The sequence below is a fragment of the Marmota flaviventris genome, chromosome 3, assembly GCF_047511675.1.
Source record: "Marmota flaviventris isolate mMarFla1 chromosome 3, mMarFla1.hap1, whole genome shotgun sequence".
Classification (NCBI taxonomy): domain Eukaryota; kingdom Metazoa; phylum Chordata; class Mammalia; order Rodentia; family Sciuridae; genus Marmota; species Marmota flaviventris.
This window is the reverse complement of record NC_092500.1, coordinates 120521971-120537203: the sequence shown is the minus strand read 5'-3', so window position 1 is coordinate 120537203 and position 15233 is coordinate 120521971. Positions and strand designations below refer to the sequence as shown.

At 43.5% G+C, this 15233-nt stretch overlaps 1 protein-coding gene across 19 annotated transcripts in view; it reads right to left on the bottom strand.

The window, feature by feature from the left end:
• The window catches only part of Cacna1c (calcium voltage-gated channel subunit alpha1 C), a 617874-nt gene that overhangs the window by 114489 nt on the left and 488152 nt on the right, over window positions 1–15233 (bottom strand). For all 19 annotated transcript variants that reach the window (XM_027951043.2, XM_027951042.2, XM_027951019.2 and 16 more), the window contains exons 11-13: window positions 13527–13553; window positions 5007–5167; window positions 3846–4071 (exon numbers count right to left, since the gene is read on the bottom strand). In XM_027951043.2, coding sequence (XP_027806844.1) covers window positions 3846–4071; window positions 5007–5167; window positions 13527–13553 — 414 coding nt within the window. The remainder of the gene's footprint in view (window positions 1–3845; window positions 4072–5006; window positions 5168–13526; window positions 13554–15233) is intronic.

Here is a 15233-nt window from a genome sequence, read left to right as displayed (position 1 = left end):
TTACCTGATATTAAACCTTCTCGCTCCTGTTCCCAAGTTCCCATAGCAGCTATTTCCCCCACACATACTTTGTCAGCTTGTTATATCCTGTCTTAGAGTTTCCTTAATCTTTTCATATGCACAATCTTCACCTCACAACCAGACTATAAATTTATCCTGGGTTCACTTCACACCATCTTTTTTTTTTTTTTAACCTCTCAGAATTCAACACACTGTACTCATGAGCCACATAATGACATTTAAGTCAAGGGACTGTATTTATGATGGTGTGGTGGTCCCCTAAGATAACATCTCTTGTGACACCACAGCCCTTCTAGTCTGTGTGGGTTCTCTCTATGATGTGCACACAATGGTGAAACTGCAAAATGCAGTTTCAGAACATACCTCTATCACAAAGTGACAAAGGGCTGTATATACGGTGGATACATAAGTGAGTGTGAGAATGTGTATGTTACATTACTCTTAGCCCTTTTGTCCTTCTTCCTTCTCCTGATAATAGCAATGAGACTTGCTGAACTAATGATAAAATCTCTGGTTATTGAGTGAGTGCTTCCTGTGCCTGGCACTGAACTCAACATTTAAAGGCCTTGTCTTGCTGGAGCTCAGGAACCTGTGCATTTGAATGGTTGCTGAGAGAATTGTGAAGAGAGCAGGGAAACTCAGGGATGCTTTGCATGGCCCTGGTGACTCAGTCAAGTTTGGAATACCTTGAGACAGCTCTGATGAGTTTTGTCCTTGAAGTGGAGATACCAACCTCCATTGCTTTCTTCAACACAATCCAGTTAGTGGCTTTAATACTCTTATTATCAAAGTTTCCCAGAGCAAAGATTTGTGTTTACGTGGGTAGGTGGGGGTAGTGTCTCAAAAGAGATTCTTAAGGAAAAGGGCTTCTGCCTTGTGGGGGGGGGCAGTTTGAAAGCTTCCTCCTGGTGTTTTTGATATGTCCTTTTAAGTAGACCATAACCTACATTAAGAAAGCATATACATATATCACATACACATCTCAAGGGGTTTTCTGTAGCAATCCACATGTTTTGGCCAAGGAGGCCCACTGATGTTTTTCCATTCTATTTCATTCTTTAATTAAAAATGATGGTTGTGACAAGAAAAATGGAATTCTGTCATTTATAGCAACATGAGTGGAACTGGAGGACATTATGTTAACTGAAGTAAGTCAGGCACAGAAAGGCAAGTACTGCATGATCTTATTGATGTGTGGAAGCCAAAAAAAAATTGATCTCAAAGAAGTAGAGAATAGAATAGAATAGTTACCAGAGGCAGGAAAGGGTGTGGGGGCAAAGGGGATGGGAAGTGGATGGTTAGCAGGTAAAGGGGGCAGTTAGATAGGAAGAATGATTTCTAATGTTCTGTAGCACAGCAGGATAACTATGGTTGACAACAATTAATTGATGGTTTCAAATAGCTTATAGAGAGGATACTGAATGTCCCCAACACAGAGAAGCAGTAAATGTCTGAGGTGATGGATGTACCAAGGAGCTGGGTCTAATCATTATACAGAGTCTACGTGCATTGAAATGCCATACTGTACTCCCCAAATCCACAGGATTACTAAGTGTCAATTAAAAATAAAAATATTACAAAACTAAAAACAAAGCAAATAAATATAAATTATCATTGTGAGAATGTGGAGAAATTGGAGCCCTGATACTGTATACTGTTCGTGGGAACATAAAATGGTCCAATCTCTAGAAAACAGCTTGACAGTTCAAGGACATTAAGTACGCTCATAATTTTGTGCCAACACCACGACTATCACCAAAAACTGTTTCAAGATCTTAATTACAGAGTTAGCCAATGCCATAGAAATTTCATTCCTAGTTATATACATCCAAGAGACATGAAAACATATAATCTATACAAAAACTTGAATATGAATGTTCATAGCAACATTATTCATAGTAGCCAAAAATGCTAACAACTGAATCTCATAACTGACAAACAAATAAGCACAATGTGATATATCCATACAATGGAATATTATTTAGCAATAAAAACATATATATGCTATAACCTGAATAAGTCCTGATAATATTACACTAAGTGAAAGAAGTCAGTCATGGAAGACCACACAATGTATGATCTCATTTATATGAGTACTTCACAATAGGCAAATCTATAGAGACCTAAAGCATTTGTGTCTAGGGCTGGGAGGGAAGTTGAAAGAACTAGGGAGTGATGAAAATGTCCTAAAACCAGAATGTGGCGATGGCTGCAAACTCTGTAATAGACCAAAACCCTTTGAATGATACATTCCAAAGGGTGAATGAATATATGGCATAAGAATTGTATCTCAGTACAGTTGTTGAAAATGATGGTTGTGATCCAATGAACTGGTTTCACCACCCCAGATGGACCACAGCACAGCTGAAAACTGTTTTGGAGCAAGCTGTCCCCTCCTGCGCCCCTGTCCTGTCCTCTTCATGAGAATCACACCTGCCTGGAAATTGAGGGAGACTGCAGTCTCTGGGGGAGGGTAGACAGACAGATGGAGGGGGCTGAGCGTGTGGGAGAGGGGTGAAAGCCACCTGTGCCACCATACCCATCATCTTGCTCCACAGTTAACGAATCTCCATTGCATTTTCAGCAGCCCAGGCCTGGCTAAGACACTCCATTTCTCAGCCTTCCTAACAGTTTCAGGGCCAATGAGAACAGAAACCCCTGGTGAGGTTTCTGGGAGAGATTTTTACCTCCAACTTTAAGAATTGTGCTAAAACATATATAATATAAAAAGCGATCATCTTAACCATTTTTAAGTGTACAGTTCAAGGGTATTAAATACGCTTATAATATTGTGCCAACACCAGGACCATCACCAGAACTTTTCATCTTGCAAATATGAAACTTTGTACCCATTAAATAATAACTTTCCTTTCCTCTCTCCCCAGCCCTCACACACAGTCTTCCACTGGCTGCCTCTATGGTTTTGACTACTCCAAGTACATGAACTAAGTGGAGTCATGCAGTATTTTTTCTGACTTATTTCACTTAGTATGATGTTCTCAGGGTTCATTCACATGGCAGAATTTCCTTCCTCTTTAAGGTTGAGTAATAGTCCATTGTATGCATCTCCCACATTTGGTTTATCCAAATGTTGATGGATACTTGAGGTGCTCAAACCTTTTAACTCTTGTGACTAATTTTGTTATGAATATATATGTACAAATATCTCTTCTAGCTCCTGCTTTCAATCCTTTTGGATATATACCCCAAAGTGGAATTACTGGATCATATGGTAATTCTGTTTTTAAGTTTTTGAGGAACTGCCGTAGAGTGGCTGCACAATTTCACATACCCTCTGATAGTGCACAGGGGTTCCAGATTCTCCATATCCTCCTCAGTGCCTGTTATTTTATTTTTTAAACAGTATCCATCCCAACAGGTGTGTCAGGGAGAGATTCTTGGGTGTGAGGAAGTGACTCAGTGGTTGTTTTTCCCTTTTGCCCTTATTTATTTTTTTTACTTCCTGCCTTGAATTTGAACATGATATCTTAGTCCCCAGAAGCCATCTGGGGTGGAATTGGCACAAGGCAGGTGAAGGAAAGGTCAGAGGAGACTGGGTCCCAGTCACCTTGGTGGCTCACTTTTGGGCTGAATCCCTGATTTGCTTGAGCCACTAAGCTGAGCCTCTGGGATTAGCAACTGACAAAACTTCTAAACAACATGCCACCCAAATGACCCAAAGCTCTTCTCTGTTGGATTAGGAGCTGAGGCTAGGCCCTTCCAGAAATAGCAGCTATTCTCCCACCCAGGCCTCCCCCATCCCCTGCCTTCTGGGACACTTCTCCCCAAGCCCTATTTCCATAGGGAATTGAAGTGTCACCTACCTTGTGATTTTAAATATCCTCAGTAGCCGGACGCATCTCAGCACAGAGATGCCCAAGGGAGACATGATCTTGGTCTCCACTAGGATGGTCTCCAGGATGCCCCCACACACGATGAAGCAGTCAAAGCGATTGAAGAGGGACACGAAGTAGGCCTGCAGGCCCAGGCTGTACATCTTCAGGAGCATCTCTGCGGTGAAAAGGGCCAGTAGGGCCTTATTGGCTGTGTCTGGCAGTTTCCAGGAGAGAAGTGGGGTCCAAGCAAGTAGGTGAGAGGGGAGCAGAGAGGGAAGAGGAGAAAGAAAACAGTAATTATCACGTCTGGAGAAAAAAGGCCCAGCATCCCTCCCTCCCATGACACTTCTTCCATCCACTCCTTCCAGAACAAACAATTAGGGCCAATCCAACAGGAAAGGGATATCTAATTAAATCATAATAAACATTTATTGAGCATCTACCATGCATCAAAGGCTTTGCATGCATTATCCTGTTTACCCTTCACAAAAATTCTGTGAGGTTTGGAATTATTATAGTCGAGCCCATTTTCTAAAGATGAGGAAAAAAGGTTCAGAGACCAGTAATCTGCCCAAGTCAACCAGGAGAAAGTTGAAACCAGGCTGTCTGAGTCTGATCTTTGAACCACTAGACTAATTGCCTGCAGGATTCTGGAATGCAGCCCCCTCCCTGGGATTGATGCTGCCTGGTGGACTCCCTTCTAGTGGTCCAAAACAGGGTGATGGGTCTTAACCAGTCTTTGGGGATAGTTCCTTGGGTTCAGGTACTATTTTTCTCATCCAGTTTTTTCTTGGCTCATCTCATCCTGATGTATTCAGGGTAAGGCCACCTAGAGGTTTTAGTAAGGCCTGTTGAATCAAAACTCACTCTGGGAAGTTGGCAGCCCAGGGTCTCAGAGCATTTTTATCACCCAAGCCCAGCAGTGACTGTGGGGGCAGGCAGATGGTATGCCCCCAGTCAGGTGAGCTATGTCTGTTTATAAACAGGTTGTGCCTTTGACCGTGTGGCATGTGAGCTGCCAGGCCTTGGTGTCTCCAGCAGGGCACCTGCCAAGAGCCACATCCATTGGCAGCTTGCCTGTGATTACCTCAGGACCCAGGGCTGAGACAGCAAGAGTTGATGGGGACAGAGCCAGGGGTTGTTGCTCACCTTGCACTTCGGTGAGCCAGTGGGGCTGGTTGTAATGTTCCGAGGCGATGGTGAGCGTGTTGAGGAACACCAGGAAGATCACGAGCCAATAGAAGATATTAGACTTGACTGCGGCACGGCACTTTCTTCTGCAGAACCGATTCCATCTGCGCCAGTAGCGGCTGGAAAGGGGGCAGGGAGAGGATGGGGCTGGCTGTAAAATGCAGATTTCTGCCCCCGTGAAGCATGCCACATGGCTTCTGTTCACTCTTAGCTGACAGGGTCTTACTAGAGCACAGCAGCCTGGTGGCAAGGAGACAAGATCTCCATCAAGTTCACTGGGCTCACTGCTTAGTTGTGAGACCTTGAGTATGCCCCTGAACTTCTCTGAGTTTTGGTTTCTCATCTGTGAGATGGGAACAGAGCCAACCTCACAGTGCTGCTGTGGGGATGGATAAAAATGCCACGTAAGGCATCTGGCACAAAGCTGAGGTGCTCCATAAATCAAAGTGTCTTTGTTTTCTAATAATGGCATTATTAGAAATAGTATTGCAAATATCAAGAAGAATTAGTAATAATGGTGGTGATAGTGATAGGACTAATAATGGTTACCAGTAATGAAACCTCTGATATGCCTAGTACTGTCTTAGTACTTCTCAAGACTTCTCTGCAATTCTTTAAATAACTCTGCAGAGCAGGCATTATTCTTCTATTGTAGAAGAGAAAACTATGGGCCATGGGAGTTAAGCAGCTTGACCAGTGTTCTAGGAGCAAGAGCCAGGCTTGGCCTCCCTCCAGCCTGATCTCATGCCCCTTACTTTATGTAGCCTTACCATTCAGAACAAGGTTTAATCTGCATCAGAGGATCTTTGCTTTTATGGAGTCAGGGAATTTTGTGAGAATCTGATGAATATTTAGATCCTCTGTTTGCAAAATTGGGCACACCCCACAGGAACACACATTTACATAAAAGTTCATGCAGTACACAGATACCCTTGTCCACATAGTATTCCTAGTCTCTTGATTAGGGAACTTTGTCAGTGATTCTCAAACCTGGCTATACCCAGGGTTACCTTGGGAAGCTTTAAAAACTACCTGAAACCCTTCCCCCTGACCCCAACAACAACAACAAAAAAATTCAATCTGATTTTCTGGGGGCTAGGTATTTTAAAATAGCCCCCAAATTCCACTGGTATTTTTACATGTTCTCCAGCTGGTTCTAACATGTAATATGATTGAGAAGCATGAAGTTGGATGATCCCGAAAACACATTCACATTTATGATTCTGTGACAACCTGTTTTTAGTTTCAACCTCTTCATGCAGTGAAAACATAGCTACATGGCTAACACAGTAGGTGATACAGTTAATAAATACCTACACTGACCCAGGAGAGAAGGCAGGGGATGCTGAAGAGGTGTTAGGAGGGAGACTGCAGAGAGCCACTCGGAGGGCTTCAGGGAACAGCATGCTTGGGTTTGATTTCAGAAAACCAAACGTCCGACAGACACAACCACACTGTTAACTTCTTCAGGGATGGTGTGAGGGATGCTCTTTTAATTGTCTGGGTTGGAGGTGATGGATGTAGAAGCTTTATTAAGGAAAAGACACTGAGCTGACAGTAGCATTGAGAGTAATATCAACAGGACTTGGAGATGACTGGCGTTCAAGGTGGGAGAAAGGGATGATGAAACTTTTAGCTGGGATGATATGGGTGAGTGGCGCCCTTATCCAATAGAGGGCCAGAGGAGGAGGAGTGCTCTGGGCCAGGAGGTCAGCTATGAGAAGGGTGGGGTGCTCAGCTAGGGACATGGGCTTGGTGTTTGCTGGGCATGTATGTAGACAGGCCACCAGGCAGGTTGAGAGCTTCTGCTTTGGAACTCAAAAAAGCATAATTTTGGAGTCTACCCATTGAATATCTATAAAAATAACTTTCATTTTCTAGTGTCCCTGGTCTAGGCTGACATTCCTCTAAATAAACATGCCATAGAGCAGAGATTTTCAAATCTCATACTGAAGGCCATTATTGAGCCATGAAAGTTATCTAGTTGGTCATGACTGGCACTGAGAAAAGGAACCAAATAGAAAATATTCTGATACATACCATATCATAAGAAAATTTTAAAATAAACAGTAAGGAAAAAGTTTAAATAAAACTTTCAGTTTTTGTGTGTGTGTGTGTGAGAGAGAGAGAGAGAGAGAGAGAGAGAGAGAGAGAGAGAGAGAGAGAGTGTGTGTGTGTGTGTGTTACTGGGACAGGCTATAAAAACTCACCTTAATAAAACTGAATTACAGTCCTGTATTCTAAATCAGAGTCCACAGCATGAGTCCATATCACCAGTCTGGACAGAGATGATCAAGCATCTCAGAGTCATTTTCTCCATGGAGTTGTTATGATGGAGCATCACAGGTCACTTGTGTGAAAAAGCTGCCCTGCAAATGGCATGTCTCATAGCAGCCCCCTGGGTCATGCAGCATCATGTGCAAGTGTGCCTGAAGTGGGCAAGGGACTGTTATGTGTGCTACATGTTGTGCCCTTCCAGCTTTAGGACGTAAGCCCCTTCAAACCTTGCCCAACTCCAGGATGTCAGAGACAACTCACATTCAGAGGCTCTGGGGATATTGACGTCTGTTCTAATAGATCCTTCCATTCATACCTTAAACTCCCTTTGGGGATTGCTTGTCTTCATCTATGTTTCTAACTCTGTCATTTGTCTACCTACTATCTGCAGAAAATCCTGTTACCAAGCTTTTGCTAAAATTTGTTACAGATTAGATGAATATAGTTTGGGCCCAGGGGAGGGAGGGAAGAATTAACCAGGGTGGTTGAACGCCATCTCCAGTGAGCACGCAGGCTGGCAGGTAAGGGGGCACTTACCTGCTACACTAGAGAAATGCAATACCTTGAGAAAATTAGCTTCTAGTGCATTTGGGGATGATTGCAACCTCCAGACCAACCACCTTGGATACGAGTTAGGATAGAGAGGGACAAAGGTATGGGACAATGAGTTCCAGATAGTCTTAGAGAAGGGTGAGTTTCACTGTTATTTGCCAGATTTTTTTGGGGGGGGGGATACTGAAGATTGACCTCAGGGGCACTCAAGCACTGAGCCACATCCCCAGCCCTATTTTGTATTTCATTTAGAGACGGGTCTCACTGAGTTGCTTAGCAGCTCGCTTTTGCTGAGGCTGGCTTTGAACTCATGATCCTCCTGCCTCAGCCTCTTGAGCCACTGGAATTACAGGTGTGTACCACTGCGTCCAGCTTCTCCCAGATTTTGATACTGAGAAGTCCTATCATGCCAGGGCAAAGTTCTGCTTCTTTTTGCATTTGTACTTATTATAAATAAAGTTGATAATATATTTTTCTTATAAAATAAGTTTGGGGGACAAAGTCATATTTGATCTTAAATAGCTTACATTATATTTGCAAAGATATGTTTTAAATAGACACACTCTCATAATACAGAACTCAGAGATAATTGTTATTCAGAATCCAAACCAATCAAGGTTGCTTTCTTTTATAGTATGTAGAAACTGATTTGGAGTCAGTTTAATACCAGGAACTTGACCAAACCCCTCTTTTCTCCAGCTTGTGGGTAGCAGCTGTGAGGTGTTATAAGGTCAGACTTGTCACGTGGATCTGGAACTACTTTGCCCCCAGTCCCACTAAATCAGGCTGCTCCTGCGCAGAGCTGTTCAGGAGAGTCACGTGGGTTGGGGCTGGGGTGGGGGTGGGGGTAATTATTATCCAGAGAAAGTATTTAAAGATAATTATACACCTCCCACTCTTCAAAATATAGCTTTGCTTGACAACTGGTTTCCTGGCAACACTTCTTACTGTATAATAAATGTAATGGTTTATTAGAATGTGTAAATTTATTTGTGTGTTTACATATGCATGGAGGATATATAAATTAAATGATAAAACAGGGAGGAGAAATTTGCCTGCTATTCATGTTCCTTTTGCATTAACTTGAAGTCATTTAGTCTAGAAATAGAAGCTTCCATATGTAGACACAGGAGAAAAGGATGGATGAGAACATGTTGAATCTACTTCTCTAGACATCTGTATCACTGCACTCTGCTCCCTTGCCCCTGGCTTACCTTGCCTTCTCCCAGTACTGGGCCTCGCTCCTGCCTCTCCAACTACATAGAACACTCTCCTAATGACTAGGGCCTCCACCTGCTATCTCCATCCTCTAGGTCCTGCCCATCCTGTAAGGTTCAACTTGAGACTTAGCTTCTCCATGATGAACTTTCCTAGTCTTCCCAGCCTGGCCACCCCTGTATCACTTGTCTGCCTCACTTTGTCCAAGAAACATTTATTAAACACTTACTAAGGATTAGTGAATAATCAATAGTTAATACAATAAAATAGTCCTCATCTGCATGAAGCCCATGCAGGGGACAGAGGAATGAGGAGCAACACAGCATGCTACATGCTGGGAACTCTGCAAACATGCCACCAGAGCACATAAAACACATCTTAGCCAGCCATGGAGGATCCAGGAGAAGTTTTCCAGAGGAAATAACTTGTCATGAATTTGTATCGTCAGTTAGTTTTTATTTGTATGGTTCTTGCCTATCCAATGAGATTATAAGACCCATAAGGGGAAGGGACTGTGCCTTATACTTTGTTACAGACACACAGTACTTAGCACAATCTGTCCCACATAGAGGGACATTCAGCTGACAGACTGCATGAGCTACAGAGACAAACAACATAGATCTACTAACTCCCCGAGGAGGATAAGGCTTAAGATCCCTGAGCCCCTGTGACCCAGGAAACAGGGTGGGGTGAGGAGAGTTTCTCAGCCTGTAACTGCTGACAGGCATCTAGAAGAGCAGATGACAGGAAAATAATGAGTATGTCAGGCTCTCTCAAGTGGCCAGAGTAAGTTTCCATCTTTTTTTTTTTTAAATCAGAATGAAGAATGGATAGCAGAGGAAATCATTAATTTGAATTCTTTTATGAGCAAATAACTTAAAAATGGACAAAGATTGGGGCAAATATGGGTTTGTGCCTTGTTGGTTACGGCATGACAAGAAGTACAGGGAACTCTGGGGACAAGGCAACACAGTCCTCCAATGTTAAAAACCCATGAGATTCACTTCAAAATTCTGCATAGTTGAGGTCCAAAAACTCCAACAGGTCATCTGATGCACACCCCCAGGTTGCAAAAGACTCTCTGAATCATACGTTCCAGGTCTGTTTGCATCCTATGCTGAACTCTTGGCCCCACATGTTGCTCATTTTTTATTTTATCTAATTCCTTTCAGTGGAAACCTGGATTACCAAAGCAATACCCTAGAATTGTTTTAATACCATAAGTCTGCTAATTTGCCAATTTCCCCCTAAAAGCCCAGTTCTAATAATTCTTTTAAATAAACTGTGACTTTGTTAGACTTTGTATCATTCAGTCTTGCACATGAAACAGGCCAGTTTGAGGTTTAAGATTTATGTTACTGTTAAACTGCCCCACCTAACTGAGGGAACAACTTGGGACACTGATAATCTTGGAGGCACTTCCAATCTATTGCCGGCCTCTGATATTCCCCAACCAGGCACCACCAACAAGAGGCTTCAGAACCTGAATTAGATGGTTTCCCTTTGATATCTACTCAGAACTTCCAGGGTCACATTGTCGGGGGCAGCAGCTTCTAGCAACATGTGGCTTTTGTGTACTTGAAATGTGGCCAATACAAACAGAGAAGTGTAGTAAATGTAAAATACACACTGGATTTCAAAGGCTTAGCATAAAAAAAAAAAAAAGAAATGTAAACTTTCTTACTAAAAATGTGTCGTACTAATTACATGTTGAAATAATAATGTTTTAGATACACCACTGGTTTAAATAAAAGGTATTAAGACTAATTCCTCCTGTTTCTTCATATTTTTAAACATGGCTACTACAAAAACATTTTTAAATCTCCTATGTGCCTTGCCTTATCACTCCCCTAGCACAATCCACTTTATGCCCAGGGTACAATAAGGTGTATGGGGACAGGGTTTAGTATTATTGGGCAGACTTGATGAGCAGGATGGCACAGAGACTAGCAGCAGGGCTCCTGACTCAGAACTCATGTGGCTATACGTGAGCTGTGTGACCCTGGGCCCCTCTAAGCTTCAGGGTCCTTATCTGCAGGTAGGTTTAATGACTGTACCAAACTATCAGTAATAGGCCAGTTGGGAATATGGAGTCCTTTCTCTGCACTTCATTGTGTTGAGAGTGTGGTTACAGAGGGAGAAATCCTTCAGGGATCAGGGCCCACTGGCTGGTAGAAAGCAGATTGAGAAAAGCCTCAAAGTGGAGTAGAGATTCCCTTTTTTAAAAAAGCATATATTACATGATAAATCATTGGATTAACAAAATGGTTCCCAGAGTGTCCACTGAGGATGTAACTGAAGTATGTAACTTTCTCTTATCCTCCAGAGCACATTCATTCATTCATTATCCACTCATTCATTCATTTACATGTAATAAGAATGAAATTTTGGAAATATTTTATAGCCCTTTACTTTATTGTGTGGGGGCTTTGGAACTGTTAAGAGCAAAACATGCTTCTCAGCTTTGGCTGTCAAATTAGATATTTTGTTTGAAAGTGTGTCCAGTCTCTTGTCTTACTTAGGCATAATTCATTTATTCACTCAGCATAGATTTATTAGGTCCTTATTATGTATCAGAAATTTCTCCTCATGCTGGAGATAAAGCGAGAAAAATTCATGCATTATTGAGAAAGGATATTTCAAAAATGTTTTAGAGCTCTCCTTCATGTAATAAGAGCCAGATCCAATAGAGCTGACCTTAGATTTCTACATAAAGGAGTTTTTAGAGAAAGAGGGAGAGGAGGAAAACCTGCATTTCCCAGTCTCAGTAGCATATGGGAGAAACAAGGTATCAGAAAGGGGAGAGGGAGTCTGACACCAGAGTCCTCATTAAATCTTAGCCCTTGGGCACTGAGCCCCAGAGAGTTAAAGAGACTTGCTTTAGAAACACTAGAAAGCCATCAGGGAGGCCCAGGGTCACTGGGGCTGGTGGGTAGGCTCTTCAGGGAGAATGTCAGCCTTTGACTCAGAGCTCAATCTGACTGGGACTCAGCTGTGTGGAGGACCTGCTTTAGTGCTCCTGGCTCCCCATAGGACATTCATGGAGTGTGAGTGACCTGGAAGTATCCATGTGCTCAGATGAGGTGTGAAGGTGCTTAAAGTCAGTGGACCAATCGAGTTAGGCATCAAAGAGCAGATGTGGAGACTTTAAGACTGGATGCAAGGGGATGGGGCGTGGCCTCTACAGGTGGATGCCCAAACCAGATGGACCTGCTGAACCTCAGCAGGTGCCAGCTTAGAGCAGCTCAGACTAGCCTTATGAAGCAGAGCAAGCAAGAACCCAGAGGACTCCTGAGGAGTCCTCACCAAGACCTGTCTCTAGGATCTGGAATCCTCTTCTCCCCATGCATCTATATTGGCTCTAGAAAGGAGCTGAACCAAAGGAAATCTAAGTGACTACAGAGGTGATCTCAGGGGACTGGGCTACATTTACCCAGCTGGCCTTTAATTTAGCATAGTAAGTGATGCTAGGGAAGCAAGACTCGGTGGTGAAAAATGAAGATGAATATTTTCGGTACATGTAAGATTTGCAGGAGTCAGTTTATATTCTCACTCCACACATCCATCCATTCAACACACACTTAGGGGGCAGCCTAGAGCTGCACCAGCGCTGAGTTAGACTCTTAGGGAATAATAGCTCTGAGGCATGCAGACAGGGCCTAGGTCTCTGAGCCAGTAATTGGTAAATGCAGTGCTAGAGGCATCTGCAAAGCACTGTGGGAATGGGGGTAGGTGAGTCAGTCTCCTCTGGGAGTGTGTCACAGATGCAGTAACTTTTGTGGTTCTTAACCATAGTGTGAGTTTTCCAGATGAGGACAGGGACAGGTGATTTAGGGGAGGGAAACTTTGTGCAAAGGTCTTAATATATAAGAGGACAGAGAACACTTGGATAACTGCAAGAAGTTGTATGTAATTGGAACAAAGGGTATTTACTGGGGAATACAGAGGGTAAAGCAAAAGACAGATCACAGCCTGAAGACCATGTGCCCTCTGGAAGGTTCTGATGTTGTCTCAGAACAGTGACTCAGAACAGAGTCATAATCCTCCTTGCTTTCCACAGTCCTCAAAGTTCATATCTCACCATGTTCCATAAGCATAAAGTAGGTCAAGAGAGTAGCAAGTGCTCATATGTTTACTTTAATTGGACTCTGTTTCTTATAAGGGAGAGAGACATTTGGTCTCAACCTCCCAGGGATAGCACTGCTCAAAAGTCCCAAAGAATTCAACAAATCTCAATCCTGAATTATTTTCCCCATTTGATCCATGAGCCTCTTCTTCAGAACCTTACAAAAAAGAAAGCCATCACCCCTTAGAAGAACACCTCTTTCTCTACCTGCCAACTAGCAGTGGTTATCCTGGGCCACCCAAAATGGTAGCTGAGGACTAAGCTGGTGGGCAGAAGGAAGGAGTAGCAGTATGTATCTCACTCACCTGAACTTCGATTTGGAGATCCGGTGGCTGAAAGAGAAAAAGGAAACATTACCAAAGGACATACACTCACTTTTCTCCATGTAGAGGATATTCAACAATCCCAGAGGAGTTTGGTGTCCTCAGGTAACTCTACATGGGCACTGGAAGGATGTGCCGGTGTGAATGAGAAGTTGGACAGAAAGAACACTATTTTGGGTATTTGAATGTGGAGATAAGGGTTGGCCCAGATGACACTTACTAATGTCTTCTAAGTACAGGTGATCCTCCCTGAAAAATGAGAGTCCCCTGTCCTCAGATCAACATGAGAACAGTAAGTTCCATGAGGAAAGGTTGGGAAGAGCTGCCTCTTGAGAAAAGCCTCAGAGGACAGGAAGGCCTCTCCTGCACATGGGAGAACCCCACAGCAGAAAAATCACAGGCAGGACACATCAGCACGGACCTCACTGCTGTTTGCCAGAAGACCTGCCAAAGCTGGGTTAGGAAGTGAGACCAGCAAAACGAGCCAGCTTGGGGTGGACAGGCTGCTAGGAACCTGTTCAAGAGCTGTAAGGACAGATGTTAAAGAAAGAGCCACATCTTCTGAGGAGAAATCCAGAATGCTAATAGTCATGTGCAGCCCTGAAGACTGGGGGACTTTGGCCAGAAGCACAGAGTAGGTCTGCTGTGATGGATGCCTCAAAGGGTCATTCATTATATGGGTGGGGGGTTTATGGAAAAGTGGGAACTTCAAGGAGATCATATAGATAAGGAGTCCAGGGGACACTGGGAGGGGACAGGAGGAAGGGAGAAGAAGGCAAGAGAGAGGTAATAAATGAGAAGCAGGGAAGAGAGGAGTGGGAGAGGCAGAGGGAGAGGGGGAGAGAAGAGAGAGAGAAAAAAGAGAGAGAGAGAGGTTTTGTCAGAGTTTGTTTAAAATTTACAAATTATACTTTTATAAATTAAAAGAGGTTGGGGGAGGGAGGGAGAGGGAGGGGAGAGCTTGACTCTTAGCTTAATGCTAAGAGAAGGAAGTGAACACAGGCCAGACTGCAGGTGGACTGACACTCAGATGGACAAGCGGAAAGACTGTGCAAACGAAAGATGAAGAGATGGAGACAGTGGTAAGGGACAAGGAGCCATGTGGGGAGAAAACAGGGGAGGGGAGTCTGGGAGGCTATTGCTGCAAGTTGGTGCTGCTGTCCCAGCAGAGCACAAAGCAAGCTGTGTCACACAGCAGGAAAAAACCAACCCCTCTCGTTATTTTTTTATTTTAAAAAAATTAAACCAGAAGATGTGACAGGTGGCAAAGCCATCGTGCATGAGATAATGATATCTCTGGGGCACTGAGAATCAGAGCCAAGTGCCTTTACTGCTCAGAACCATTAGCTAATGACCTTTTCCCACCCCAAAGACTGCCTGCTAGGACTGGAGGGTTTAATCACACGTTAACAAATGTATGGGAGGGGGACCAGGAGCCAAGGGCAGCATTTTCATTTAGAGCCACGTTTAATGGGGGAAACAAATGTTTTCCAGCTGCTAATAGGGTGATGGGGAACCCAGTGCACTGTCGTCTCCAGCAGTGCCACGCTGAGCTTGGGACCTTCAACATCTTTCCCAGGCTTGCTTTTGGGGTATCTGCCTCTCCTTGCTATTAAATAAAAGTCAAAGTGGGTAGCTATGGCCTTCAGCCTTAAGACTCTGTTTCTCTGGCGTGTGAGACAACGATGA